The following is a 26,626-nucleotide window of genomic DNA, read 5'->3' as shown; positions in this document are numbered from 1 at the left end:
TAGTGACTGAGGAACAAATGATGTAGAAAACATTGTCCAGTAAGCTTCACTTTAGTTCTTTTCATGTTTTCTAGAGGAGGTGACATGTTAAGGAAGTAATAGTGGGCACAGTGATGATAGAGATAAATGCTAAGGCCATCCATCACCCACTTTAGGGAAAAGGCTTGTCTCCATCTGAGACCAGGATGTGGAGGAGACTGCAGGCCTGGGCATTTTGTTCATTTGTTTGTTTGTTCATTCATTCATTCATTCACTCACTCACTCAAAAAGCCTTCCCTCTGCCCAGTCTTCATCACCTTGAGGTGCCCTCCTTTCTTAAATTTTTTTTTTCAACGTTTATTTATTTTTGGGACAGAGAGAGACAGATCATGAGCAGGGGAGGGGCAGAGAGAGAGGGAGACACAGAATCGGAAACAGGCTCCAGGCTCTGAGCCATCAGCCCAGAGCCTGACGTGGGGCTCGAACTCATGGACCGCGAGATCGTGACCTGGCTGAAGTCGGACGCTTAACCGACTGCGCCACCCAGGCGCCCCAGAGGTGCCCTCCTTTCTAAAACATGACAGCATGTATGCAAGCACAAGTGCATGTGTGAGCGCGCGCGCACACACACACACACACCCTGTCTTACCTCACCTCTTTTTTCCTGAACTCCCATCAGTCTGACCTACTACCTCTCTCGATCATCATATGTTGGCCTGGGAGGAGAAAAGGGCAGAAGTTGAGAGTGTGGGCCTATGTGCCAATGGTTCCTGAAGAAGCAAAAACAAAACAAACAACAATAAAAAAACACTGTTTTCATTATTTAGCTAAAAATATGTTCAGATTTTAGATACAGCCCTAGATCATGAAATGTATCTGTCGTCTTTTGAAGTGACAAATACTGTAACATCCCCCATATGGCCCTTTCTTTGTGCCCTGTCACTGTGCTCCAGACTCTCCCATGCAGGGCTGCGGGAGGGGCCCCTGAGACTTGTTTCAGGGTGATGTGGAGTGCCCGTACCTAGCCACAGCTGGTGACAGGTAGATACTAATTGGAGTAATGAATGGACTCCACTTTCCAGTTGTTCAGGCTTTGATTTGATTTTGCACCGGGCTCAGGGATATGAAATCAACTCGGGACCCCCAGGCAAATTTTTGCAAGGGCATTTCCTTTCTGATGCCCACCCTCAGGGATGCAGGAGGTAGAGACAGCCTGAGACTAGGAGCCCAGAAGCCTGGGTTCTGGCTCCAGTTCCATCCCAGGCTCACGTTGAGTCTTCCTAGACCGACATCTCCACATCTGTTGTCATTCAGGTGTGATTACCATGGTTCCATCGTGTCATTGGGCCCTGTCTCCTTTATTTAATATTTTTCATCACATTGACTCACTTAAAACTCTCAGTGTCCTAATTAATTAGTGGAAAAGCATCCTTGTGTATTGGGAAGAGTCCAGGTTTTAGAGTCAGCGTGGCCTGGGTTCAAGGCCTTGTCAGTTGTCAAACCCTGTGAGCCTCAGCCCCTCTCTAGACTGTGGGGATGTTACTAGCTCATCGCTGGATTGTTCTGAGAAGAGTGAGTGGCAGAGAGCATAGCGTAATGCCTGGCAAACACTAGTGCTAAATCGTGTATTTTATGAAAGAATGAAGCATAAATATTTTTCTTGTATACTTCCGCGTGTTTCCTCTCCCCTCCTCCCCCCTTGTCACAGGGCCAGCCAGAGACCTAAGAATGTTTTGCCTGAAAAATAGCAATCACCAGCTGACCACTCTCCCATCCCCGAGGCTTGCTCTCTATTATTCATACTCCATACTCCAGCCAGAGAGACTTTCTCTTTTAAAAGATTTTTGAATATTTAATGGGGCATCTGGGTGGCTCAGTCAGTTAAGCATCTGACCTCGGCTCAGGTCATGATCTCGTGGTTCGTGGGTTCGAGCCCCACATGGGGCTGTGTGCTGACAGCTCAGAGCCTGGAGCCTGCTTGGAGTTCTGTGTCTCCCTCTCTCTCTGCCCCTCCCCTGATCACACTCTGTCTGCCTGTCTCTTTCTCTCTCAAAAATAAATAAACATGAAAAAAATTGTTGAATATTTAAATTTAGAAATAGATAATACATGCACTCAGTTAAAAGCAATGCTTAAGCAGTATAAAAATTCCATGATGAGAATTGTGTCTCTGTTGCCGGAGCCCCCCTTACTCCTTACAACCTGGGTTACTCGTTTCTAGTTCAGCAGTATCCTCTCACAGAGATGTTTGGTTCATCAAAGAGCATATGCATGTGAACGTATCCTGCACACCCCTGTTTTTACACAAGTGGTAACAACTGGACCTACAGTTCTGCATCTTGGTTTTGTGGTTATATCTTGGAGATTGTTTCATATCCCTAATAGTCTCCACTCTTATATGATGGCTTGCCATGTGCTGGGTACTGGGCTAAATGCTTTGCATCTCTTAATTCATTTCATCCTCACCGTAACTCGTTGAGGTAGTGATAGTATTACCACCTCATTTTATCTTAACTTTATTTGTTTTAGAGAGAGAGAGGATCCTAAGCAGACTCTGCACTGTCAGCATGGAGCCCAATGTGGGGCCCAAACCCACGAATCATGAGATCATGACCTGAGCCGAAATCAAGAGTTGGACACCCAACTGACTGAGCCATCACCCCACTTTAGACATGAGGGATCTGAGGCCCAGAGAGGTCAGGTGGCCAGCCCAAGGTCACCTAGCTGGGGAGTGGCAGAGCTTGCTCCTAGTCTACTCCCCAAAGCTACTTAAATAAATAAATTTAGTTATTTAAATATATATATAAAGTCCTATCTGCATTTGTTTTGGAAGGTTATGATAGTTCACATTAGCGAATGAAAAGCAACGTGGTGTAAACAGAAGGGTTCTGCAAGTTAGATGAAGATACGACAGTGCTCCTTCCTGCTGACATGCGAGCACCCAACTGAGTTTTCCCTCCTGATAAATCAGAGAATTGAAAGGGTTAACCACACATCTGGAACACCTGAAAAACTGTCTTGCTGACACAGGTGGTTCCCATCTCACACTTTGGGAAATGCCAGCCAGTGCAAGTTAGCTGTGCTCTGGCCCTTGATTTCGCCCATCTGTGGCATGAAGGCACGAAACTCGAGGAGCTCTGAGTCCCCTCTCCAGCTTTTATCCTCATCCACATCACTGTTGGTGGCAGACAAGGGCATGTCTCCCAACTCAGGGCAAGGCAGGCTCTGCCAGACCATTGCAGCCTGCTGGCTAGGGTGTGGCCCAAGTTCATCTAGGGGTGGGAGTGGTCCAAAGGAGAACAAGGGGATGAGGTTTCCCTCCAGACAACCTCCTCCTCTCTCCCAGCTCTCCCGCCAAGACATTCGTTCAGTCACTCAGCATACCTGTGCTGATCCTCCACTGTGTCCGGAAGATGGGATATCGTTACACCGTGCGACAAATGTCCTTGTGGGGACATAGACATGGTGGGAAGAGGGGTGGGGAGATGAAGTCCAGCTGGGCATCAAGAAGGCCACAGAGAAGAGATGCCATTTAGTTTGGATCTTAAGGACAGGGGACTTCCCTAGGCTGGAGGGAGGCCAGGGGGCAGCCCTGAAGGCAACAGCGAGGCAGAAGCTGCGGTGTGGGACAAGCATCCCCCTGCTCGGTCAGTCAGTATTGCCTGGTTGTGAGTTGGGCACTGAGGTGGGTAGTGGGGTGGCTATACTCATTCAATAACTAGGGATAGGAATCCATGCATACTGAGGAAATGAAGAATCATTGTATTGAATCTCAGAGGCTCACACACTTGTCTCCCGAGTAGGGTGTGTATTTCCGTGAGGCACAACACCTTGTCTGTTTTCCACATAGTAGTATTGCCAGCACCTGCCAGTACCTGGCATATCATAAACTGCTCAATAGATATGTAATGATCCGGGTGTAACTGTTCTCTCCACACCTTCAGTAGGCTCACCAGATCAAAGGCAAGAGACTGCTCCCTCTCTCACTTTTCCTCCTTCCTTTCTTTCTGTCTCTTTCTCCTCCTTCCCTCTTTCCTTCCATTGGTTCATCCACCTATCCATCCATCCCCTCTCTCTTTTGATTTTGCTTTCCTCTGTGATGTCTTCATGATCAGGCAGTCTTCTCCCAGGGGTGACAAAGATGGTCCCCCACTGCAAGCTCACTTTCTATCAGCTCAGTGTATCCTGGTGGAAAATTAATTTGCCCTTCCCAGCATTTCCAACAAAGCCCTGGGCTGTCTCTGATTGACCTGGCTGGGGTCTTGGGCTCCAATCACTGTGGCCAGGTTAACATAATGTTTACTGATTGGCCAGGCCTGTGTCTCCTGCCCACCCCCGCATCTCCTGCCCACTCCTGGATTGGAGAGTGGTGTCAGTTTCCCATGAACCACTGGGACTGAGAGTGCCGGAGGGGAATTTTTGGGGATTTCCTCAAAGAAAATCAGGAAGCTGCTCCAGAATAATGAGGACTGGATGATCCTAGGCAGAGAAAAACAACAGATGTCCACTGAGGGGGAGTATTGGGGGAGTATAAGGAGGTGACGCCATTGACTAGTACTGAAACACCTGATATACTTCTACCTGTAAGCTATTCCTCAAACCTATTTGACTCCTGCTCATTCTGGCCTTAACAATCACACTGCTCCCTTTTTCTGGAATATTCCACCTCAACTCTTGCCCTGTTCACCCAGGTAACAGCTATTACTTCAAGGTTCAGTTTAGATGTCACTTCCTCCAGAAAGCCATCCTTTATCACATTGCATTTCCCTCATCACAGCACTTGTTACACCGTGTGATCATCACTTGTGAACTTGTCCATGTCCCTACTGCAGTGTGTATTCTTTGATGGTGGAGACCCTTTCTTCCACACTATAGTATGTAATGAGTTGTTCAATAAATATTTAATGACCAAAGGTGTAGCTGTCTCCCTACCTTCAAATGTATTCACAAGGTGAAAGGCAGTAGAACTGTACCTCCTCCATTTTATTCTCCCTTCTCTCCTTCCTCTAGTCCTTCCATCCACCCACACATCCATCTACCCATTTACCCACCCACCCATCTATCAATTCAACCATCTCCCTATCTACCCATCCTTCCACCTATACGCTCAGCCAGCCAGCTGTCATTCATTCATTCATGCAAATATATACTGATGCTTTCTGCATACTAGTCTCTGCTTTAGTATAGGGAATATGTTTATGAACAAAGTCCTGGACCTCTGGACTTTGCATTCTAGTTGCAGTAAGACAGTGTATAGACGTGCAATGAGTAAATAAGATAGTGATTGTAAGTTGTTCAGAGAACGTAGGCCACACAGTATGGGTGGTCATACTGAAATTGGGAACTTTGCTTATCCTTCAGAGATGTCTTTGGCATGCATTGGCCCAGGATTTCACCCATACACAGCTCTTGGGTGACTCAGAGATGGTCCTGCCTGTGGGGAAGAGGAAGTGCACATGAACTTCATTGTTGAGAACCTGTTGTCTAACAACTGATTCTTATCCTGCCCCAACATGTCCCTTAATTGATGCTGTCAACTTCCATATTTCCTTTGGCTTCTTTTGCATTCAAGAGAGGGTCTGAAGGATTATGCATATAATATTTTCTTGTTTTCATGATCTGAGGATTTGGGAAGATGCAGAAAGCAAAGTGTATACAGCAAAAGGCAGCGTGATTACTAGAGACAGCTCAGAAGTCCTAGCTGTGTGGCTTGCTGAGTGACTTTGTACAATCCACTTGCCATTTCTGAGCCTCAGTTTCTTTCAAGATGGGCTAATACACCAAGATTTCTGGGGAGCCTTTTGAGAATATATGAAACTGATCTGTGTCCAAGAACAATGGTCTCAACTTACATGTCCTTACAGGCTCCTTCTCAGCCTGTGCTAGACTTGTTCTACAGGGCTTCCCCGATTGGGTCTAGAGGGTTGGAACATGAACGTCCCATTAAGCTGGGCAGAAAGCTAGGTGGGTGCCTCTGAGGGGTCCTTTAGAGGTGCCAAGTTGAAGACTGGGTCTCAGTGCCTTGGCCTCAGCTGAATGCCTGCATCCACCTCTGCTCTCTTCCCACCCCAACACTGGGGCTGTCAGCCAGTCACTTTATTGTTACAACTTATGGAACACTTTCCTACCCACCCCCTTTCTGGTCTCCACTAGGTGGCCCAGAGGGGACAAGCCTCTGTCAAGGTCACCCAGCAAGTTGGGGTTGAGTCTTCAAACCAGGTCTCCTGATTTCCCTGCGGGGAAGAGGACGCTTTCATCCCTATTTTGTGGTTTCCGTATCCATAAAGCAGGGATCATATGGTGTCTACCTTCTAGGGTTTTTGTGGGAAATAAGAGAGTTTGTATATGTACAGTGCTTAGAACAAGGCCAGGCATGTAAGTAAGTGCTCAATAAATGTTAGCTGCTATCACCATTATTGTTATCATACTGCTTCCCAGGGTTGGGATAAGGATTCATTTAAATGCTCCTTGGAGATAATAAAAAAAGAGGTTTGCAAACTCTGAAGTAATTCATAATTTTAAATATTAATTAGCACATCCTGGACTGGCTGTATTGAGCAGACTGTTCTGTTGAGCTAAGGACATTTCATGCTAAAACCTATATTTCAGGTAATTAAATAAAGGCATCATCTAGAGGATTCTGGATATAGTTAGACTCATTTTTGAGAGGTCCCCAGGTAAACTCTTTTGTGGCAGCTGTGTGACATAAGTCATCCTGGGCAACCAAGTTCACTGTTATTCTTAGGATAAAGAATTACCAATTGGATCCAGAGAGTTTGGTCCCAGGGTTGTCGGGCTGTGTTCTCCAATCATGGGATTTTTGCAACTCAGCTCAGAGACTGTGCTGGCAAGTTTGGCTTGATGTAGAGCAGGAAAAGTACTCAGTGGTTCAGTGGAAAACTAGGCAAAGGGAAATGTGGGAGGCTGAGAACACCCAGCTGGGATGCTGACCTTGAGTGAATAGATGGATGGATGCATGGATGATTGGACAGGAAGATCTAATTGCAAATAGAAACGCTCTCTCTTCCTCTGAACTACTCAACACAGATGATAGATTAATGGTGAGACAAGCAGACCTCAGCATCTGAAACAGAAAAAGTGGCTTTTGTAAGAATCATTGAACCCAGAAGGGAGTAAGTCCAGAAATGAACACCCTAGCAGCATGGTAGAAAAGTAAAGACACCAGTGGTCCCCATGAATGCAGAGGAATAGAGAAAAACTTTGAGAATGGAAACGCGGGGCCCTTGGAGATAGACTTCAGCAGGCATTCCCAAGTCTTATATGTATGACATTCCTGGAGCCGGAGCTGTGGCATAAAGATGGTGGAAAAATAGGCAATTGCTTTGGTTTTCTAGAAGCCTGCAGTCGTTCCTTTTGGCCACTAGATGTCGAGAACACATCGATCTGGCACACTTTCTGGTCCATTGAGTTTGGAAATAAGTTTAGTGGAACTGGCATGAGGAGTGGAAGAAATCACTGAGAATAGCATCTCTAGAGGCTTTAAGGCAGCCTTTGAGCAGCTTTTTTTGCTCAAAAAAGCAAAGTGGAATGCACAGAAGAGGTCTTTCCACCAAGACCAATAAAGAAAAGTTGATTGCATTTTTTATTCATTTATTGTTTTGACATTTGGGGAGGTTTTCAAGATGAAAGAAGAAGGGAGAAACATGGTATAGAATAAAATTTTGCAGGGTGCCTAGGTGGCTCAGTCAGTTGAATGTCCGACTCTTGATTTTGGCTCAGGTCATGATCTCACGGTTCGTGAGTTCAAGCCCTGTGTTGGGCTCTGCGCTGACAGCATGGAGCCTGCTTGGGATTCTCTCTCTCTGCCCCTCCCCTGCTTACTCTCTCTCTTTCAAAAATAGATAAACATTTAAGAAAAAGAGAATAAAATTTTGTGCAATACCTAACGTTCTTTAGAATTTGTAAGCATTTTCCTGAACTCAAATGAGTAAATTCAAGGTTCTCAAACCCTCAGCCCAAATCAGGGGTGATGATGACGGTGGTGGTGGTGGTAGCAGCTAATGTCTACGTGGCTCTTATCATGTGGCAGTTGTTGTTCTCAGCACTTTACCTACGTTAGCTCACTTAGTCTTCATAACAATCTATGAGGTAGGTGTCGTGGTCATCGCCATTTTACAATGAGGAAGTAGAGGTCAGAGAGGTTCCGTGACTTGCCCAAGGTCACACAGCTGGTAAGAGACACCATCAGGACATCTGCACCAGACATTTGTATCAGAGCTCATGCTCTACAATACCTACTATGTTCTACAACAGATACTTCCCACATTAACTCCTGGCTGATGGCAAATGGGGCTTTCTGTGCAACAGACTGATGCTGTGATTTAATGGTAAGAGAGAGGAATTCTTCATCTAATAAACTCACTTCACAGGACTTCAGATGAGAAGGAATAAGGTTATAATGTTGAGCAAGAGTTTGTTCCAAGTTCTCTGATTTAAACGGCCCCATTAGGTAGGAGTGTATCCCTTCCCCAGGTAGAAGCCTCTGCTTTATTAGCTGCTATGATTATCCAAATGACAAGAGAAGAGAACAAGCAAAGCTCAGGAGCAATGGATTCCAGAAAGTTTGTGTGTTTCTTAGCACGGAAATATGATCAAAACTTGATAGTACCCAGGAAAGGTGCAACTGGGAGATGAAGTCCTGTTGATATGGGACTGCCCAACTTGTTTTAAGGCTGCCGAAACTCTTCACACCTGCCGAGAAAATGGTAACAAATTACGAACACAGTATGGTATGGTAGAAAGAGTGGTGGATTAAAAGAGGCCAGAATTCTTTTTTAAAATTAATTAGTTAGTTAATTAATTATAATAATTTATTTTTTTATTTACATGCAAATTAGCATATAGTGCAACAATGGTTTCAGGAGTAGATGCCTTAATGTCCCTTACCCATTTAGCCCATCCCCCCTTCCACAAACCCTCCAGTATCCCCCTGTTCTCCCTTTTAAGAGTCTCTTATGTTTTGTCCCCCTCCCTGTTTTTGTATTATTTTTGCTTCCCTTCCCTTACGTTCATCTGTTTTGTATCTTAAATTCCTCATATGAGTGAAGTCATATGATATTTGTCTTTCTGTGACTAATTTCACTTGGCATAATACCCTCTAGTTCCATCCACGTGGTTGCAAATGGCAAGATTTCATTCTTTTTGATTGCTGAGTAATACTCCATTGTGTGTGTGTGTGTGTGTGTGTGTGTGTGTGTGTGTGTATACACACCACATCTTTATCCATTCATCCATCAGTGGACATTTGGGTAAAGAGACAAGAATTCTAATTTTGCTGAACATATGCTTCCTATATGACCCTACATTCTACTCCTAGATATTTACCTGAGTGAAATGAAAACATATGTCCACACAAAGAATTATACATGAACATTTTTAGCAGCTTTATTCATAATAGACCAAAACTGTGCACAACCCAGGTAACTACTAACATATGAATAAATACACAAATAGTGATAGACCTATACAATGTAATAATAACTACTCAGCAATGAAAAAGAACTGGGAGAATCTCAAAAAAATTCTGCTGAGCAAAAGAGGGTGGAACCCAAAGAATTTATATGTGTTGCTTCCATGTATATGAAGTTCTAGAACACACAAAACCCTGACAGTGACAGAAAGGAAATCAGTGATTGTCTGGGGCCGGGAGAGGGGTAGGCACCTACTGCAAAGGGGTGTGAGGGATCTCTGTGGTGTAATGGAAGTATTCTGTAGCTTGATTGTACTGTTGGCCACACGGAGGCAAAGTTTGGAGACTACGCTGATAATACTGTTCAGTCTTGGAAAAGCCACTTTGCCCTCTGGGGCCTCAGTTTCCTTATTTGTAAAATTTAGTGATTGGATTAGATGATGTCTAGGATTTCTTCTGTCTCAAAAATTCCCTTGCTATAACAATATGTACTTCTACTATGCAAGCAGAAGAGCTAAGTGCAGTTTGCTTTGTGGGAATACACTGTATAGCCAAGGATGAGTTTCTTTCAGAAAGTGTAGAATAGCAGTTAGGTTACCCAGTGATGCCCCTTTTGGGGACAGAACCATTTCCATTTGCAGGCCAATAAGGAGACAGCTGAGGAGACGATTTGCGTGTTCCCATGGGCATTCCCTGAGCCCCTGAGGAGGGGCTTTCCCAGTGACACTGGGAGGAGGGAGGGAGTGAGGGACAAGAGTCATGGCTGGCAGGGCCAGAGAGGGCAGCTGAGGGAGGGCCAAGTTTGTCATATCACCTCTGAGACCCCCAAATACTTGGGGGTTTTCAATTTCCCCCCCTTTTTAAAAAAAATGTTTATTTCTGAGAGGGAGAGAGAGAGAGAGACAGAGCACAAACAGGGGAGGTGTGGAGAGAGAGAGGGAGATATAGAATCTGAAGCAGGCTCCAGGCTGTGAACTGTCAGCACAGAGCCCAGTGCAGGGCTGAAACCCACGAACTGTGAGATCATGACCTGACCCAAAGTCGGACACTTAACTGACTGAGCCACTCAGGCACCCCTTAAATTTCCTCTTTACACGTCCATTCCTGGCATTCAGTCAGGACTTAATGAGTTGGTGATGATGATGATGGCGATGAAGCTGCCACTGATGACCATCATCGTTCCCCAAGTTTGTGCGAAAGTAAAGAACGGCCAGGAGCCCAAGTGTGTGGTGGGAAGAGGGTACAGCACAGCTTACTGGCACGCAGAACCTGAAGGGGGCCGGGAGCACTGGGATGGTATGCTGGGCCGTGCATGCTGCTGATTTCCTGCTCTCCTGTGTCCCCAGGTCATGAAAACCTACCACATGTACCACGCAGAGAGCATCAGTGCAGAAAGCAAGCTAAAGGAGGCCGAGAAGCAGGAGGAGAAGCAGTTCAACAAGTCTGGCGACCTCAGCATGAACCTACTCCGACACGAGGACCGGCCCCAGCGCCGCAGCTCTGTGAAGAAAATTGAGAAGATGAAGGAGAAGGTAAGTGAAGGCCCAGGAAAAATTGAGGGCAGGGTAGAAGGCAGGGGCATGCTTCCTGCTGACAGCCTCAGCCTTCCCCCTATGCACCCTGAGGGTGCATGTGCTGAGCCACCATCATGTGCTCTCTTGGAGGTCAGTGTCACGGAGGAGGCAGGGCTGGCTATGCCTCGCTAGCACTTGTCAGACCTGGCCTTGTGCCAGGATCAACAGGCAGGGAAAGGGCCAGCTGACAAGAGAGCTGAACTGTAACGAGAATCACGCCCAGCAAGCACATTCTCAGATGGGCAGGAATCACCGGACATTTGTCGGGGCAGGGGCTTGCTCGGGAGTCCATTTTGGTGGCTGGAGGGCTGGTTGGGGTTGAGTGTGTCCCAACAAGAGGAAACAGCATTGTGTTGCCAACCAGTGCCTGGGGAGCCCAATGAAGAACCCATTCCAAGATGGGACAAGCTAAAGATGGGAGATTTAGAATTACCATGTATGGGAGCTGATAAAGTGCTTTAGTGGGGCACGGTGAAAGGAGTGCTAGCATTGGAGTCAGACAGACTGGGTTTTGAAAAGGCCACATTTACAGTATTTCCCCGAGCCTCAGTTAAATGTTTACTTATTTTTGAGAAAGAGACAAAGCACAAGTGGAGAAGGGACAGAGAGAGAGACACGGAGCCCAAAGCAGGCTCCAGGCTCTGAGCTGTCAGCACAGAGCCAGATGTAGGGCTCGAACTGGGGACTAGAGAGATCATGACCTGAGCCAAAGTCAGACGCTTAACCAAGTGAGCCACCCAGGCGCCCTTGAGCCTCAGTTTAAAAATCTGAGAGTGATGGCAAATGACTGTTCTCTCTCACATCCACTCTGATTGATTGGTAGTGCCTTCCCAGGGCTCTGTGTTGAAGATTGTGAAGCCTCCTCCACGCATCAGTTAAAAACAGAGCTGTGATCAATTAATGATGTCTGCCACGGCCAGGGAATTTAGAAGATCGGCATACATGCTTTTTGTCATCCTAGGTTAGGTCACTTCTAAGGTTTCTTTCTTCATAAAAGCTCTGATTTTCTTGTTGAATTCTCTGTATTCATTCATTCCATACAATCAGCAAATATTTCTGAGCTCTTCTGTGTCCCAAACATTGCACCAGATGTTTGTTTGAGCTTCTATGGGTCTAATTCAATGATTATATGATCCTACCTCTCTTAAAATGATAGGAGATTGAGTGGAAATAAAATTCACCAGGGCCTCGGTGACCTGGAAAAGTAACCATAGGCAAATAAAGTTAAGATTCCAGGGTAATTTCAAAGGCAAAGAAAAGTGTGCTGCCCAATAATTAGATGGAGACTCAATTTAAAAATGGGTAAAGGATTTGAATAGATATTTCTCTGAAGAACTTACATGAGTGGTTAATAAGCACATGAAAAGATGCTCAGCATCATTTGTCATTAAGGAAATACAAATCAAAACCACAGTGAGATATATCACTCCATACCCACCAACATGGCTAAAATAAAAAAGGCAGATAATAATAACTGCTAGTGAGGTTGCAGAGAAATTTGAACACTTACACATTGCTGGAGGGAATGTAAAATGGTTCAGCCATTTGGGAGAACAATTTGTCAGTTCCTCAAAATGTTAAACATAAAATTACCATATGACTCAACAGTTCCATCCTAGGCAATCTACTCAAGAAAAATGAAAACATACATCCACACAAAGACCTGCACATGAATGTTCATAGCAGCATTATCCATAGTAGCCAAAAAGTAGAGACAATCCAGATGTCCATCAGTTGGTGAATGGATGAATAAATGTGGTTTAACCATGCAGTGGAATATTATTCAGCCACGAAAAGGAGTGAAATGCTGATACATGCTACAACATGGATGTACCTTGAAAACAATATGCTGAGTAAGAGAAACCAGTCATAATATTGTATGATTCTATTTATATGAAATGTCCAGACTAGACAGAGACAGAAAGTGGATTGTTGGTTGCCAGGAGCTGGGGCAGAAGAGAATGGAGAGTGACTGCTAATCGGTATAGGGTTTCTTTTGGGGTTGATATTCTAAATTTTGATAGTGTTGATTATTGTACAATACTGTGAATATATTAAGAAAAAAGAAAGAAAAAGAAAGAAAGAAAGAAAGGAAGGAAGAAAGATAGACAGAAAGAAAGAAAATAAGACAAGCAGGTAAGGAATTACAGAACTACAACATGGGGGATAAATAGAAGGTGAGGGAGACCACCAGCTGGGAGATCTGGAGACTAAGTTTAGTTCAGAGTTATATGCTAATCAGCCATTTGGCTCTTGGACAGTCCACTTTTTTTTTTTTTTAAGTAATCTCCACACCTAACGTGGGGCTTCAACTCACAACCCTGACATTAAGAGTGGGGTGCTCTACCAGCAGAGCCAGCCAGGTGCCCCCAGGCCACTTCTTTTCAGTTTTCATTTTCTCACCTATAAAGTGGGTGAATTAAACTACGATATCTTTACTATCCTTTCCAGGTATAAAATGTTACGAATTCATGAAGGGCTGAAAGTGGTGTGGGGGTCACCCTGGAAATGGGTGAGGAGTCTCAAAATTCTCTGTGAGGAGTCGGGTATGTGGCTGGTACAGGACTGTAACTACCAGGAGGAATTTGTTTCCCAGAATAAGTGGACCCTGGAGAAAGGTTAGAGGAGATCTATGAAGGGAATTCAAAAGTTGACATGGAATCACCCCTACTAGGTAGCTAGGAGAACATGATCTAGAATGAAAGGTTTTTTAAATCCCCTTCTTAGTCCCCTTTACCTCTTTCACCCTCTCCCCACCCACCTCCCCTCTGGTAACCATCAGTTTATTTGCCATGGAGTTTGGTTTTTTATTTGTCTCTTTTTTTCCTTTGTTTACAGTTTTGTGTCTTAAATTCCACATATGAGTGAAATCATATGGTATTTGTCTTTCTCTGAATGACTTATTTCACTTAGCATTGTATTCTCTAGATCATTTTTTTAAAAAATGTTTATTTACTTTGAGAGAGAGGGAACACGAGCAGGGGAGGGGAAGATAGAGAGGGAGAGAGAGAATCCCAGGCAGGTTCCAGGCTCACTGCTCAGTGCAGAGCCCAACATGACCTGAGCCAATATCAAGAGTTGGACGTTTAACTGACTGAGCCACCCAAGTGCACCTTTACCACTTTTTCTTTATCCATTCATCCATCAGTGGACACTTGGGCCACTTCCATAGTTTTGCTTGGAATAAGGAAGATTTAAGATTTAAGAGTGCCTAGGTGAAGGAGGAAAACCCTGTTTGTTAAAGGAGAGCCGTTTTTCTACCCAGAACAGGACTCATCGTCTGAAAGGGGTAAAGGGACAGCTCTCCAACCCACTTTCTCTCTACCTCTTCCTGCCCAGGCTGGCCCAGGACAGAAGCAGCTTCCCAGGGAGGCCGTCCAGCTCCTAGCCAACACTGGCACCTCCAGCTGCCCAGTCTGCCTCTCTCACCATTCATGTCCACACAACCAGTGAAAAGTGCTTACTGCCTACTTTGTGCAGAGACAGTTCTGGGTGCTCCAGGCCCAGTGATGACTGGGGTAGATCAAGTCCCTGACTTCGTAGAGCTTACTTTCTAGTGGGGGACCCCAAAAACCAGCAAGTAAACAAAGAGGTAAAAAATATAATTTCAGGTAGTGAAGAATGGTTATGAAGAAAAATAGAGCAACCAAGATGTCCTTCAGTAGGTGAATGGGTAAGCGAACTGTGGTCCACCCAGGCAGTGGAATGTTTTTGAGTGCTAAAAAGAAATGAGGTAACAAGCCCCTAGAAGACATGGAAGAACCTTAAGTGCATATTAATAGGTGAAAGAAGTCAATCTGAAAAGGCCACATACTGTACGATGCCAACGACATGACATCCTAGAAAAGGCAGAACTATGGAGACAGGAGAAAGATCAGTGGTTGCCAGGGGTAGGTGGCAGGGAGGAAATGGATAGGGGGAGCACAGAGTATTCTAGGGCAGGGAAACTACTCAGTCTGATATTATAATGATGGATGTATATTGTTATACCTTTGCCCAAACCCATAGAATGTAAAATACCAGGAGTGAGCCCTAATGTAAACTATGGACGCTGGGTGATTATGATGTGTCACTGTAGGTTTATCAGTTGGAACTAATGTACCCTCTCAATTTTTGCTGTGAACCTAGCACTGCTCTAAATATACAGTCTTTAAAAAAATTAAATGAAAATGAAAACAATCACTAAAAATTGAACAAAGATAAAATAAGTGAAAAAAGTAGATCGGGGAAGGGAACGGGGGAGGGGCACCGCAGATGCTGAAGACTCATTTCAGGCAAGGTTGTCCTCAGAGGCTGCTCTGGCCACCTGATTTTAGGGAAGGACCTGAAGGACGGAAGGAGCAGGCCTCATAGGGACTTGGAAGGATGGCTTACCAGGCAGAGGGAATGAGCCTGAAGGCCTAGAGGCAGGAGTGAACTTGGCCTCTTAAAGGAAAGGCAGAGGGGACTGAGCAACGAGGAGCCTGAAGGAAGAGGGTTCGAAAGAGGGATGAGAGCCAGGTTAGTGCCTCAGCTCTTACGTCTACTGTGTTCTTGCAGAGGCAGGCAAAGTATTCTGAGAACAAGCTGAAATGCACAAAGGCCCGGAATGACTACTTGCTGAATCTGGCGGCCACCAACGCAGCTATCAGCAAGTACTACATCCATGACGTCTCCGACCTAATCGACGTGAGCACCTGGGGAGGCTGGGACTGAACAAGGCCCCACACCCGGACTGGCCCTTGTCTTTAGCTGATGTGCATGTCCCGTGAGCCCCGACGGAGGGGAAGGGCAGTGGGCGTTGGGGCCTGGGGAATGAGTATCACCTCCTGGTTTCTACTTCCGTGGGTGGGAGTGGGCCTCTGGCAGCCCCTATATGGTCAGGTCAGGCAGTCTTATATTCCACCTGCACTTCCCAAGTCCCCTCCTCTACACCGGGCCCTTTTCTGGGTATAGAGGTATAGGGGTGATCATACACAGTTCACAGCCTGCAGGGTTTCCCAGGGTAGTATAGGTATGTTTAGGGAATATTATCGTGGGAGAAATCAGGCAGTTTAAGCAAAAGCAGAATGGAAGCCTGACTCCTGAGTACCAGTTGTGTAGGTCATGCTGAAGAGACTGCCAGCTTGGAAAAAGAACGTCATGAGGGGCATCATCATGGAGAGCTTCTGTGTCATCTGTGTTGGAGCTGAGGCTGCTTTTTGTGTCTTGCCCATCCCACACGGACAGGAATCTGGCCTGTAGATGCTCAGGAAAGGTTCCATACTGGCGGATGGATCCTTTTCCTCTGGGTCTGCTGTGTCCTGTCAGGGAGTCAGAGGGTCACCACTTTTCCATGGCTACAGTAGGGACCCATTGCCACAATCTCCAGGAGATGGAGCTGCCCAGCCCTGTCTGTGGCTTCCCATGCCCCAGGCCATATCTCTCCTCTTTCTCACAACTTTTCACTCTTTCTAGCCCTCTCCTGTCTTCATTTGCCACATTTTTATTGAGCACCTGCTAGCTCTAGGCCTTGAGGCACCACAGTGGACAAGAGCCCATGGGTCTGTCCTCATGGGGCTTACAATGCATAACCTTGAAATCTTAATAGGTGACCACAAAGCCAACTGGCAGGTGTCACAGTGAGGGAGGTGGAGGAGATGTGGGCCCCCAGAGGAGGGAAGCATGATATAAACTCTGAGCGGGGAGTGCATCAAGGAGGACTTCCTGGAGGAAGTGACCTCTAAACTGAAACCTCAAGGAAGAATATTTAGGCAATCTGCAGGCAGAGGGAATGCATGTGTGAAGGCCTAGAGACGAGAAAGAATGTGATGAATTTGGGGAGCTAGAGAAGCTCTGCTAGTCCCCAGATCACAATACCCAGCTCCCACTGAGGGCTTTGGGGAGATATGTGCAGCAAGATTCCAAGGTGCACAAGGGTTTCCAGGATGAAAGATTTGACTGTGGAATGTGAGGTAATGGTAAGCCACTGTCATGGGAAAAGGAATGCCGTTGGCCCCCACCTCCATGTGACAGCCCACAGCCTTCTGTCATGTGCCTCTTTCCAAGTGCTGTGACTTGGGCTTTCATGCCAGCCTGGCCCGCACCTTCCGGACCTACCTCTCAGCCGAGTACAACCTGGAGACCTCTCGCCACGAGGGGCTGGATGTCATCGAGAACGCGGTAGACAACCTGGACTCCCGAAGCGACAAGCACACTGTCATGGACATGTGCAACCAGGTCTTCTGTCCTCCACTCAAGTTTGAGTTCCAGCCCCATATGGGGGATGAGGTAGGCTTCTCCCAGGAGCCCATGCTTGAGGCCGTTTCACCTGTTCTCCCATGTGCTCCCAGAACATCGGTGGGAGGGGAATGTCAGCCCCTGTTCCACATGCATGACATTGATCTCAGAGGCCTCAGGTCATGTTCTCGGTCCAGGGGCTTCCCCATCTGAGGAGTTTCCCACTGATATCCTAACTCTGCTGGCTCACATGCCTCACCTGTAGAATTACAAGACCTTAACTCTCCTTAACATCCTTCCCAGTTATGTCTAGACCCCAAGGGAGTCCCACATTGTCACACAAGCATCTCACAGTCTTCCCTTGGATGACCTTGGATCACAGGAGGTTAGCTAGGCCTCACCGCAGCCGCTCTGGCGGCAGCCTTGCCTGGGCACTGCCTGTCCTCCCCTACGGGAGGCTTACCACCAACTCTGCTCCCTTGGGTTTTGTTTTGTTTTCTTTTCTTTTAATATGAAATTTATTGTCAAATTGGTTTCCATACAACACCCAATGCTCATCCCAACAGGTGCCCTCCTCAGTGCCCATCACCCACTTTTGCCTCTCTTGGGTTTTGTGCCACTCAGATCCTCAGAACCGTGTTCTGGAATGAATAAATAAATAAGTGCAGGAAGGTACTTGTTCCTGGCCACAAAGCATCACAGTGGTTACTCAAACTGTGCAAAGTCCCTTATGCTAATAGCTCCTTGAGCTTTCCCTTTTCATCCCTCCCCACTTTCTTCATCTGCAAAAGAGGGGCCTTCTGCAGGGTCTCCCACAGCTTCTGGCCCATCCCTCAGCCATTGCATTCAACCCTTTGGCCCATCATCTGGACCTAAAAATCCTGGCCTCATGGTTACGATGGGTGACTGTGAAGTTTGAGTTGCCTCGTTAGTGGTAAATAACTAGTAAATCACAGAGCCCTACTGTCCCTTATGATCTCAGCTGAGTTATGCCAGGCTGCCCAGCCCACAGGTAGTAAGGGAGCCGTGGGTGGAGTGGGTGTAGGGAGAGCAATGTCTCCTTCCACTCACCTCCTCCCCCACCCCATGAGCAGGCTACCGACTCACAGTTGCCTCACCAAAGCACCTTCCTGATGGGGAATGGGACAACTCTACTGATTGTTTCCATTTGTTATTCTTTTCATTGGCTTTTGTCAAGCCATTGCTTTCTTCTACAACTTCCTGCTTTGAAATGAACTAGTCTCACTTAATGAGATTATGTTAAAGTGTTTAGTAAACCCTCTAGGGTTGGACAAACCTAGAAGACCATGACTGAGAGGCCACAACTTGCAGTGTGAGAGGGTGGCCTTTGGGGTAGGAAGACCCCAGTTCCTGGCTGGTGTTGCCAGGTGCAAGCTGTGTGACCATGGGTAGGTCACTTAACCTTTCCAGGCCTGTTTCCTCAGCTGTTGATAGGGATGTTGATGATGGCCCCCAGCCCTGGCTCCACACAGGTGATGAGAGCACTGGGCAAGGGCAGGTGGTGGCTGTCCTTTTGCAGGTTTGCCAGGTCAGCGCTCAGCAGCCCGTCCAGACGGAATTGCTCATGCGGTACCACCAGCTGCAGTCCAGACTGGCCACTCTCAAGATAGAGAATGAGGAGGTGAGTGGGCCGCTCTGCCCCGTAAGCGATTTCCTTACAAAGGCCTGGCTTGTCGTGGAATGCATTAGAAATTAGGGTTCATCCATAAGATGGATTATTACACACCCATTAAAACTGGGCACACCAAGAATCTTTAAAGGGATAGGGGAATGCTCCCAAGATGTTAAGAACAAAGAGGATGTAGAACTCTATGTCCAGTAGTATCCTGAGTATGGTAAACTAGAGGAGGTGCATGTGTATCTGTGTTTATTCACAAGAAAAAAACGCCTGGAAAGAAAGAAATGCTTTGAGATGTTAATTGTGATTATATCTGGGTAGAGGAATTATAGGTGATTTCTGTTTTCTTCTTGTGCTTTTCTCTGTTATCTGCATTGAGTTTGTGTTATTTTGATCATCAAAGATAGCTATAGGTATTTTAAATTACACAATGTAATAAAAAAGCCCAGGGCACACCGAATGTGTGATGGATCCTGAGCCCCAAGGAACTTCTGTCTTGCCTTGGCCAGCACACCTCCCACGTGGCTAGTGACACAGGATCGCCCCTGGGAGGGCACGAACGGAAATACCAGCTGTGGTGTGTTTTGATGTGGACCGAGGAAGCCAGATGGGAAACATTCCACTCCAGCCTGGATGCCTTTATGCAGGGAGGATGTCAACCAACCACAGGCCCCTGGAGAAAGGACAGCAGGATGTGAGGAATGTCACCTAAAATCTTGGGCAAGTTTATCACCAGAAAGTGCAACCACAGCTGGAGATGGGGAGTCATGGCCCCTGTCCTGGGCGGAGAGAGCTGGTTTGCTCCATGTCTTCACAAAGGACAAGGAGAGGGCTGTCCTGGGCGGAGAGAGCTGGTTTGCTCCATGTCTTCACAAAGGACAAAGCTGGGACAGACGTGAGACAGATTGTCACGCAGGACGATAACGAATCAAAGCTGACCCTGGCGGGAGGTTATACAGAAATGGATTGTGTTTTTATTTTTCAAACCCGAGGAGAGAGAGGAGATGAAGAAAGTATTCTGTATCCTCCCCTGAAGCATTTTCAATTGTTTACATGGAACAGTATATGGATAACAATATTAGTGGGGTTTAAATTGGAAAGCAGGGCCCCATAGAGGAGAATGAAGCAAAAGTTCCTCTGTATAGGCTGTTCGTGGCTATGGAAATGCTTAATTTTGAACCTGAACTCCTGTCAGGCTGTGTTAGAAAGAACTGATCCATACATTTATTCATTCACAAGTATTCTTTCAACCAGTATTTTTCAAGTATTTATTAAGCACATTCCATGCTCTAAACACGGTGCTAGAGGCAAAGTAAAGTGAGTGAACAAGAAAACATAGTGCCTCCTCTCCTGGAGATTATAGTCTAGCAAAAAAAGATAGATAAAACATTAAAGCAGTATGCAAAATATCAAGTGATGGTGGGCACTAAGTTAGGAACAGTAGTCAGGGGGCTCTGATGTCTCCAGGAAGTGACATTTAAGTGGAGATCTGAGTGACAAGAAAGACTTCGGGTGACAATAATTTAACAGTGAATGTAGATGCGGTTTCTCCCCTGACTGTTTTTGGAGTGACCTTCCATCGAAGTATAGGGTACAAGTCAGTGAAGGGATGTTGCGAGGTCAGGTCTCGTGTGTTCTGCACGTGTAGCCTTCTGGGGGACCCACTTGACTCCAGGAGAGAAGTTGGGATCCTGGAGGACTGGCTCAGCATGATCTTCCTCTCTTTTCTCATTTCTCAGTCAGGCTTTTGATAAGTCAGGGGCAGATAGCCAGAGAGTATGTCCACTGAAGATGGCCCCTCATCCTATCTAGACTCTGTCCTCTCTTCTCTCTGGATGAGCACTCAGAACATTTCTGCTCAAGGGACCTGCCTCCCATTGGAGGAGCTCGTGTGGGGCTATATAATCAAGAAAAGAGAAACAAACCTGGAAACCTGGCTTCCTTGTTTGTCACAACATTCTCCCAGGTTCTCTTCAGCAGAAACAATCCAATACAATGATGTTAGACTGGGCAACATGGGTTCTCACCCTAGCCAGCTCGCTGGCCTTATATTCCACATCAGTGTAATGAGAATGATCATCTTTGTCCTGCCCACCTCCTAGAGGCTATACGTGGAAGAAATAAAGTGGGGAAAAGGATTTTGAGGTGTGAAAGGCATTCTGAGGCCGAAGGGTTTTTGTTGACATGCTATGTTTCTCCAGGTTAGAAAAACCCTGGATGCCACCATGCAGACCTTACAGGACATGCTTACTGTGGAGGACTTTGATGTTTCTGACGCCTTCCAACACAGTCGATCTACCGAGTCTGTGAAGTCGGCTGCCTCTGAGACCTACATGAGCAAGATCAACATTGCCAAAAGGAGGGCCAACCAGCAAGAAACAGAAATGTTTTATTTTACGGTAAGTGGTGTCTTGGACCCAGAACTTACTGTCTACTGACCTGCTGGCAGTGACTTTTGGGGAACAGCCCAAGCTAGGGGGAGCCAGCAAAACCATGTGGGTCAGTTAGAGCTAAAAAGTTTCCAATGTGCTTCTCAAATGAAATTGCCTTGGCTTTGTGAGATGCAAAAAGGTGAATTGCCAGTGGGGAGCATCAGCATTGATCCTGGATTGATGGTTATTGCAGTTAACCTACAAAACCCCAGAGAGTTGTGTTCCATAGGGTATGAGGGAAATGGCTCTTAGCCTAGTGGAAGCCCAAATAACAAACCTAAAGTTTAATGTACGGTTGTCACATTGAGGTATCTTAAATTTGGGTGTGGGCTTTAGAAACCATGCCCTGAATGATCTGTGCAAACTGCTGGTAAGTTGTCAGCCCATCATGTAAAATCCCAGATTATATGCATTCCATTTTGCTGGGGCAGGGAAGAACAAGGTTAGGGGGCACTGGATCTTTGTTCAACATGTGTTTAGTGAACATAGAATTTTGGGGGTGTAAGGGACTTCAGATCTTCCGTCTGATGTTTGATCACATTCAACCCTATCCCTACCAAAAAGGCATCCAGCCTCTGCTTGAACAGACCTAGGATTAAAAGTTCCTTCCTTCTCCAAACAGCCCTATTGTCTGGCCTGTGGCCGGCAGTAGATATTATGATGTATTCTGTTATCTCTATTTCACTGGGATTTCTGGTCATTCATCTTGATCCTGTTCTCTGGGGCAACAGAGAGGATAATTCCACAAGACAGTCTTCGGTGTGCTTCTAACGAGCTAGGTTTTCATTTCTCCAGGCTAAACATACCTGATATTGTAAATCCTGCCTCATAAGCTTTCATTTTGAGTGGCCTCAGCATCCTGGTGTCTCTTTCCTGAACTTGTTCCTTTTATTGATGCCTGTGTTAAAGCGAGACTCTGAGCAGTGATCTGACCATCACAGACTAGAGCTAAACTCCCGCCTCCTCCCACCCTAGGTGCTATTCTCCTTTCCATACATTCTAAGATCATATTCTTTTTGTTTTGTTTTTATTTTTATTTACAAATTTTAATTCCGACATAGTTAACATACAGTGTTATATTAGTTTCAGATGTACAATATAGTGATTGAACAGTTCTGTGCATTACTCAGTGCTCATCATGATAAGTGTACTATGAACCCCCTTTATCTGTTTTACCCAACCTCCCTCCCACTTCCCCTCTGGTAACCATCTGTTTGTTCTCTATAGTTAAGAGTCTGGTTTTTCATTTGTCTCTTTTTTTCCTTTGTTCATTTGTTTTGTTTCTTAAATTCCACATATGAATGAAATCATATGGTATTTGTCTTTCTCTGACTGATTTGTTTTACTTAGCATTATACTCTTTAGATCCATCCATGTTCTTGCAAATGGCAATATTTCATTCTTTTATATATGTATATAATTCCTCAAGAAATTATATGTATTTATACATGCCGTCTCTTCTTTGTGCATAAATCTATCAGTGGGCACTTGGGCTGTTTTGATTTGGCTATTATAAATAATGCTGCAGTACATATAGGGATGCATATGTCTTTTCACATTAGTGTTTTTGTATTTTTTTGGTAAATACCCAGTAGTAGAATTACTGGATCATATGGTAATTCTATTTTTAATTTTTCAAGGAACCTCCATAGCGTCTTCCACAGCAGCCACACCAGTATGCATTCCCATTAACAGTGCAAGAGGGTTTCTTTTTCTCCACATCTTTGCCAGCACTTGTTTCTTGTGTTTTTGATTTTAGCCATTCTGACAGGTACGAGGTAATATCTCATCGTGGTTTTGATTTGCATTTTCCCGATGATGAGTGATGTTGAGCATCTTTTCATGTGTCTGTTGGTCGTCTGGATGTCTTCTTTGGGAAAATATTTGCTCATGTCTTTTGCTCATTTTTTAATTGGATTATTTGGGGTTTTGGGGGAGGTGTTGTAGAAGTTCTTTATATATTTGGGGTACTAATCCTTTATCAGATATGCCATTCGCAAATATCCTCTCCCATTCACTAGGTTGTCTTTTAGTTTTTGTTGATTGTATCCTTTGCCATGCAGAAGCTTTTCATTTTGACACAGTCCCAATAGTTTATTTTTGCTTTTGTTTCCATTATCTCAGGAGATGTATCAAGAAGAATGTTGATACAGCTGATGTCAGATGCCTGTGCTGTCTTCTAGGATTTTTATGGTTTCAAGTCTCACATTTAGGTCCTTAATCCATTTTGAGTTTATTTTTGTGTCTAGTGTAAGAAAGTGTAGTTCAGTTTCATACTTTTGCATGTAGTTGTCCAGTTTTCCCAGCACCATTTGTTAAAGAGACTCTTCTTTTTCTCATTGCGTATTGCATCCTTTGTTGTAGATTAATTGACCATATAATTGTGTGTTTATTTCTGGGATCTCTATTCTGTTCCATTGATCTTTATGTCTGTTTTGGTGCCAGTACCGTACGATTTTGATAACTACAGCTTTGTAGCAGATCTTGAAATCTGGGGTTATTATGCCTTCAGTTTTGTTCTTCTTTTTCAAGAGTGTTTTGGCTATTTGAGGCTTTTTGTGGTTCCATACAAATTTTAGGATTATTTGTTTTAGTTCTGTGAAAAATGTTTTTGGTATTTTGATAGGCATTGCATTAAATCTGTAGATTGCTTTGAGTAGTATGGACATTTTAACAATATTAATTCTTCCAATCTATAAGCATGGAGTCATCTTTCCCTTTGTTTTTACTTCAGTTTCTTTCATCAGTGTTTTATAGTTTTCAGAGTATAGGTCTTTCACTTCCTTGGTTGAGTTTATTCCTAAGTATTCTATTATTTTTGGTGCAATTGTAAATAGGATTGTGGTTTTAATTTCCCGTTCTGCTACTTCATTATTAGTGTATAGAAATGCAACAGATTTTCTATATTGATTTTGTATCCTGTGACCTTACTGAATTCATTTATCAGTTCTAGTAGTTTTTTCATAGTGGCTTTAGGGTTTTCTATATATAGTATCATGTCATCTGCAAATAGTAAAGGTTTTACTTCTTCCTTGCCAATTTGGATGTCTTTTATTTCTTTTAGTTATGTGATTGCTGTGCCTAGGACTTCCAGTACTGTGTTGAGCAAAAGTGGTGAGAGTGGACATCCTTGTCTTGTTCCTGACCTTAGGAGAAAAGTTCTGTTTTTCTCCACTGAGAATCATATTAGCTGTGGGTTTTTCATATATGGCCTTTTTATGTTGAGGTACATTCCCTCTACCTTCTTTGATGAGGATTTTGATTATGAATGGATCTTGTACTTTGTCAGACGCTTTTTCTGCATCTATAGTTTTTATCCTTCCTCCTATTGATGTGATGTATCACATTGATTGATTTGTGAATATTGAACCACCCCTGCAACACAGGAAAAAGTCCCACTTGATCGTGGTGGATGATTTTTTTAATGCATTATTGGATTTAGTTTGCTAACATTTTGTTGGGAATTCTTGCATCTATATTCACCAGAGATATGGGCCTACAGTTCCCTTTTGTTGTAGTGTCTTTATCTGATTTTGGTATCAGGGCCTCATAGAATTAATCTTGAAGCTTTCCTTCCTCTTCCTATTTTTGGAATAGTTTGAGAAGAGTAGGTATTAAGTCTTCTTTAAATGTTTGATAGAATTCACCTGTGAAGCCTTCTGCTTCTGGACTTTCGCGTGTTGGGAGTTTTTTGATTGATACAATTTCATTGCTGGTAATCAGCTTGTTCAAATGTTCTATTTCTTTTTGATTTCGTTTTAGGAAGTTATGTGTTTATAAGAATTTATCCATTTCTTTTATCTTGTTCAATTTGTTGGCATGCACATTTTCATAATCTTCTCTTATAACTAAGATTGTATTCTTTTTTTTTTTTTAAAGTTAATGTCAGTTAAATCTCTATTCCCTATGTACTGCCATTACACCAGGCTACCTTTCTGCTAAAGGATATGTAGCTGATGTGTTGGGTCAGTGTTAGGTTTCTTACCAGTTAGATTTCCTCTTGATGGATTTAGTTCACGGCTTCAGACTGTCAGGATCTTGTTGCAGTGGTTCAACATATGTGCTGTCCCTTCAGACTTAGGTTGTCTGCAGATTCAGTGAGTGTGGCTTTCATACCTTAAAGTTTGTCAGTGAAAAAAAAAAACTAATAGTTATGCCACAACCAAGGCCAAAGACAGAGTTGTTTGAAACATGCCACTAGGCTGATAGTGATCCACTGTATCAACACCTCTAGATGGCGGTCATTTAACGAGTCACAAACCCACCCAGTTCTGACACCCAACTCCATCTTGTGATAGGCCTTGTCAAATCCTTTTTTGAAATCAAACAGTTGACATATATTGCATTTCCTCCGTCATCACTCTTTGATTTTGTTGTTTTCAAGAAAGGAAATAAGACTAGTCTTGGTGAATCAGCCCATGCCAATTTCTGGGGTTCACCACTTCCACTGGGAGCCTCCTGTATTTACAAAGAGAATTTTATGGGTCACAGAGATTTAAGGAAGGAGTGCACATGAATATGAATTCACTATGGCAGCGGAAGCAAAGAAATCTGGGTGGCAGAAGCAGAGAAAAGGGGGTCTGGCTGACTTGAAAGGAAAAGAATTCACCAGTGTTCATGATTAAGGGTCATGGGTATTATATTTTCATTTTAATATTTAATCTATGAACCTGGTTGGCTAGTACACCTCATGACTTGATGTTATGACATTATTTTAGGCACTTTTAAGGACATAATATTCCTCTTAATGCAAGCATTGGTACAATTTGATAGTATTCTTTCCATCGTGAGTCACATATGAAGCCTGGATGAAGCTTGGAAAAAGTAGGCAAAGTCTATGGGCTCCAGAGCCCCAGGGTGTAATTTCCAGTAACCAGTGAATTGCCCACTCAGGTGAGTTACATGGTTGGGATTAGAGCTTCAACTACCTGGGGCAGCAAGGCATGGTGGAGAAAATACCTGCTTATACCTCAGCTCTGCTTCTCATGGCAAATTTTTAAACATGTGATAAGAGCAGAGCATGTCATTACTGGAAGCATCCATAGAGAGCCTAGGGGAGAGCGTTTATCAAACTGAAGTGTGTATTCGAATCATGTAGGAAGCTTGTTAAAAATGTAGGCTCCCAGCATACCACCCTCCCCGAGGTGGGCCCTGGAAAATTGAACACTTCTGATCCTCTGTAGTGCCTTCCTCAGGGGTAAAATTAGGGGTTAGACTCACAGTATTCTTGAGCAGGAATCTGCATTTTGACCCTCTCCCCAGCTGGTAGGAGGCTGCCAGTCCCTGCACCACACTTGGAGAAACACTGCAGGTCAGTTATCACTTTACCCTGAGGAGGGCAGTGAGTAAGCTGCCCAAGGTGGCACTCTAAGCT

General features: G+C 44.6%; 1 protein-coding gene across 4 annotated transcripts in view; it reads left to right on the top strand.

The window, feature by feature from the left end:
- The window catches only part of SRGAP3 (SLIT-ROBO Rho GTPase activating protein 3), a 262,285-nt gene that overhangs the window by 174,301 nt on the left and 61,358 nt on the right, over positions 1 to 26,626 (top strand). For all 4 annotated transcript variants that reach the window (XM_047849973.1, XM_047849974.1, XM_047849975.1 and 1 more), the window contains 5 exons: positions 10,756 to 10,941; positions 15,523 to 15,651; positions 17,011 to 17,232; positions 18,722 to 18,823; positions 21,022 to 21,219. In XM_047849973.1, the coding sequence (XP_047705929.1) occupies positions 10,756 to 10,941; positions 15,523 to 15,651; positions 17,011 to 17,232; positions 18,722 to 18,823; positions 21,022 to 21,219 (837 nt within the window). The remainder of the gene's footprint in view (positions 1 to 10,755; positions 10,942 to 15,522; positions 15,652 to 17,010; positions 17,233 to 18,721; positions 18,824 to 21,021; positions 21,220 to 26,626) is intronic.

This window comes from Prionailurus viverrinus, chromosome A2, assembly GCF_022837055.1.
Source record: "Prionailurus viverrinus isolate Anna chromosome A2, UM_Priviv_1.0, whole genome shotgun sequence".
Lineage (NCBI taxonomy): Eukaryota > Metazoa > Chordata > Mammalia > Carnivora > Felidae > Prionailurus > Prionailurus viverrinus.
Note: the sequence above shows the minus strand (reverse complement) of the source record. Positions and strands in the feature narration are given on the sequence as shown.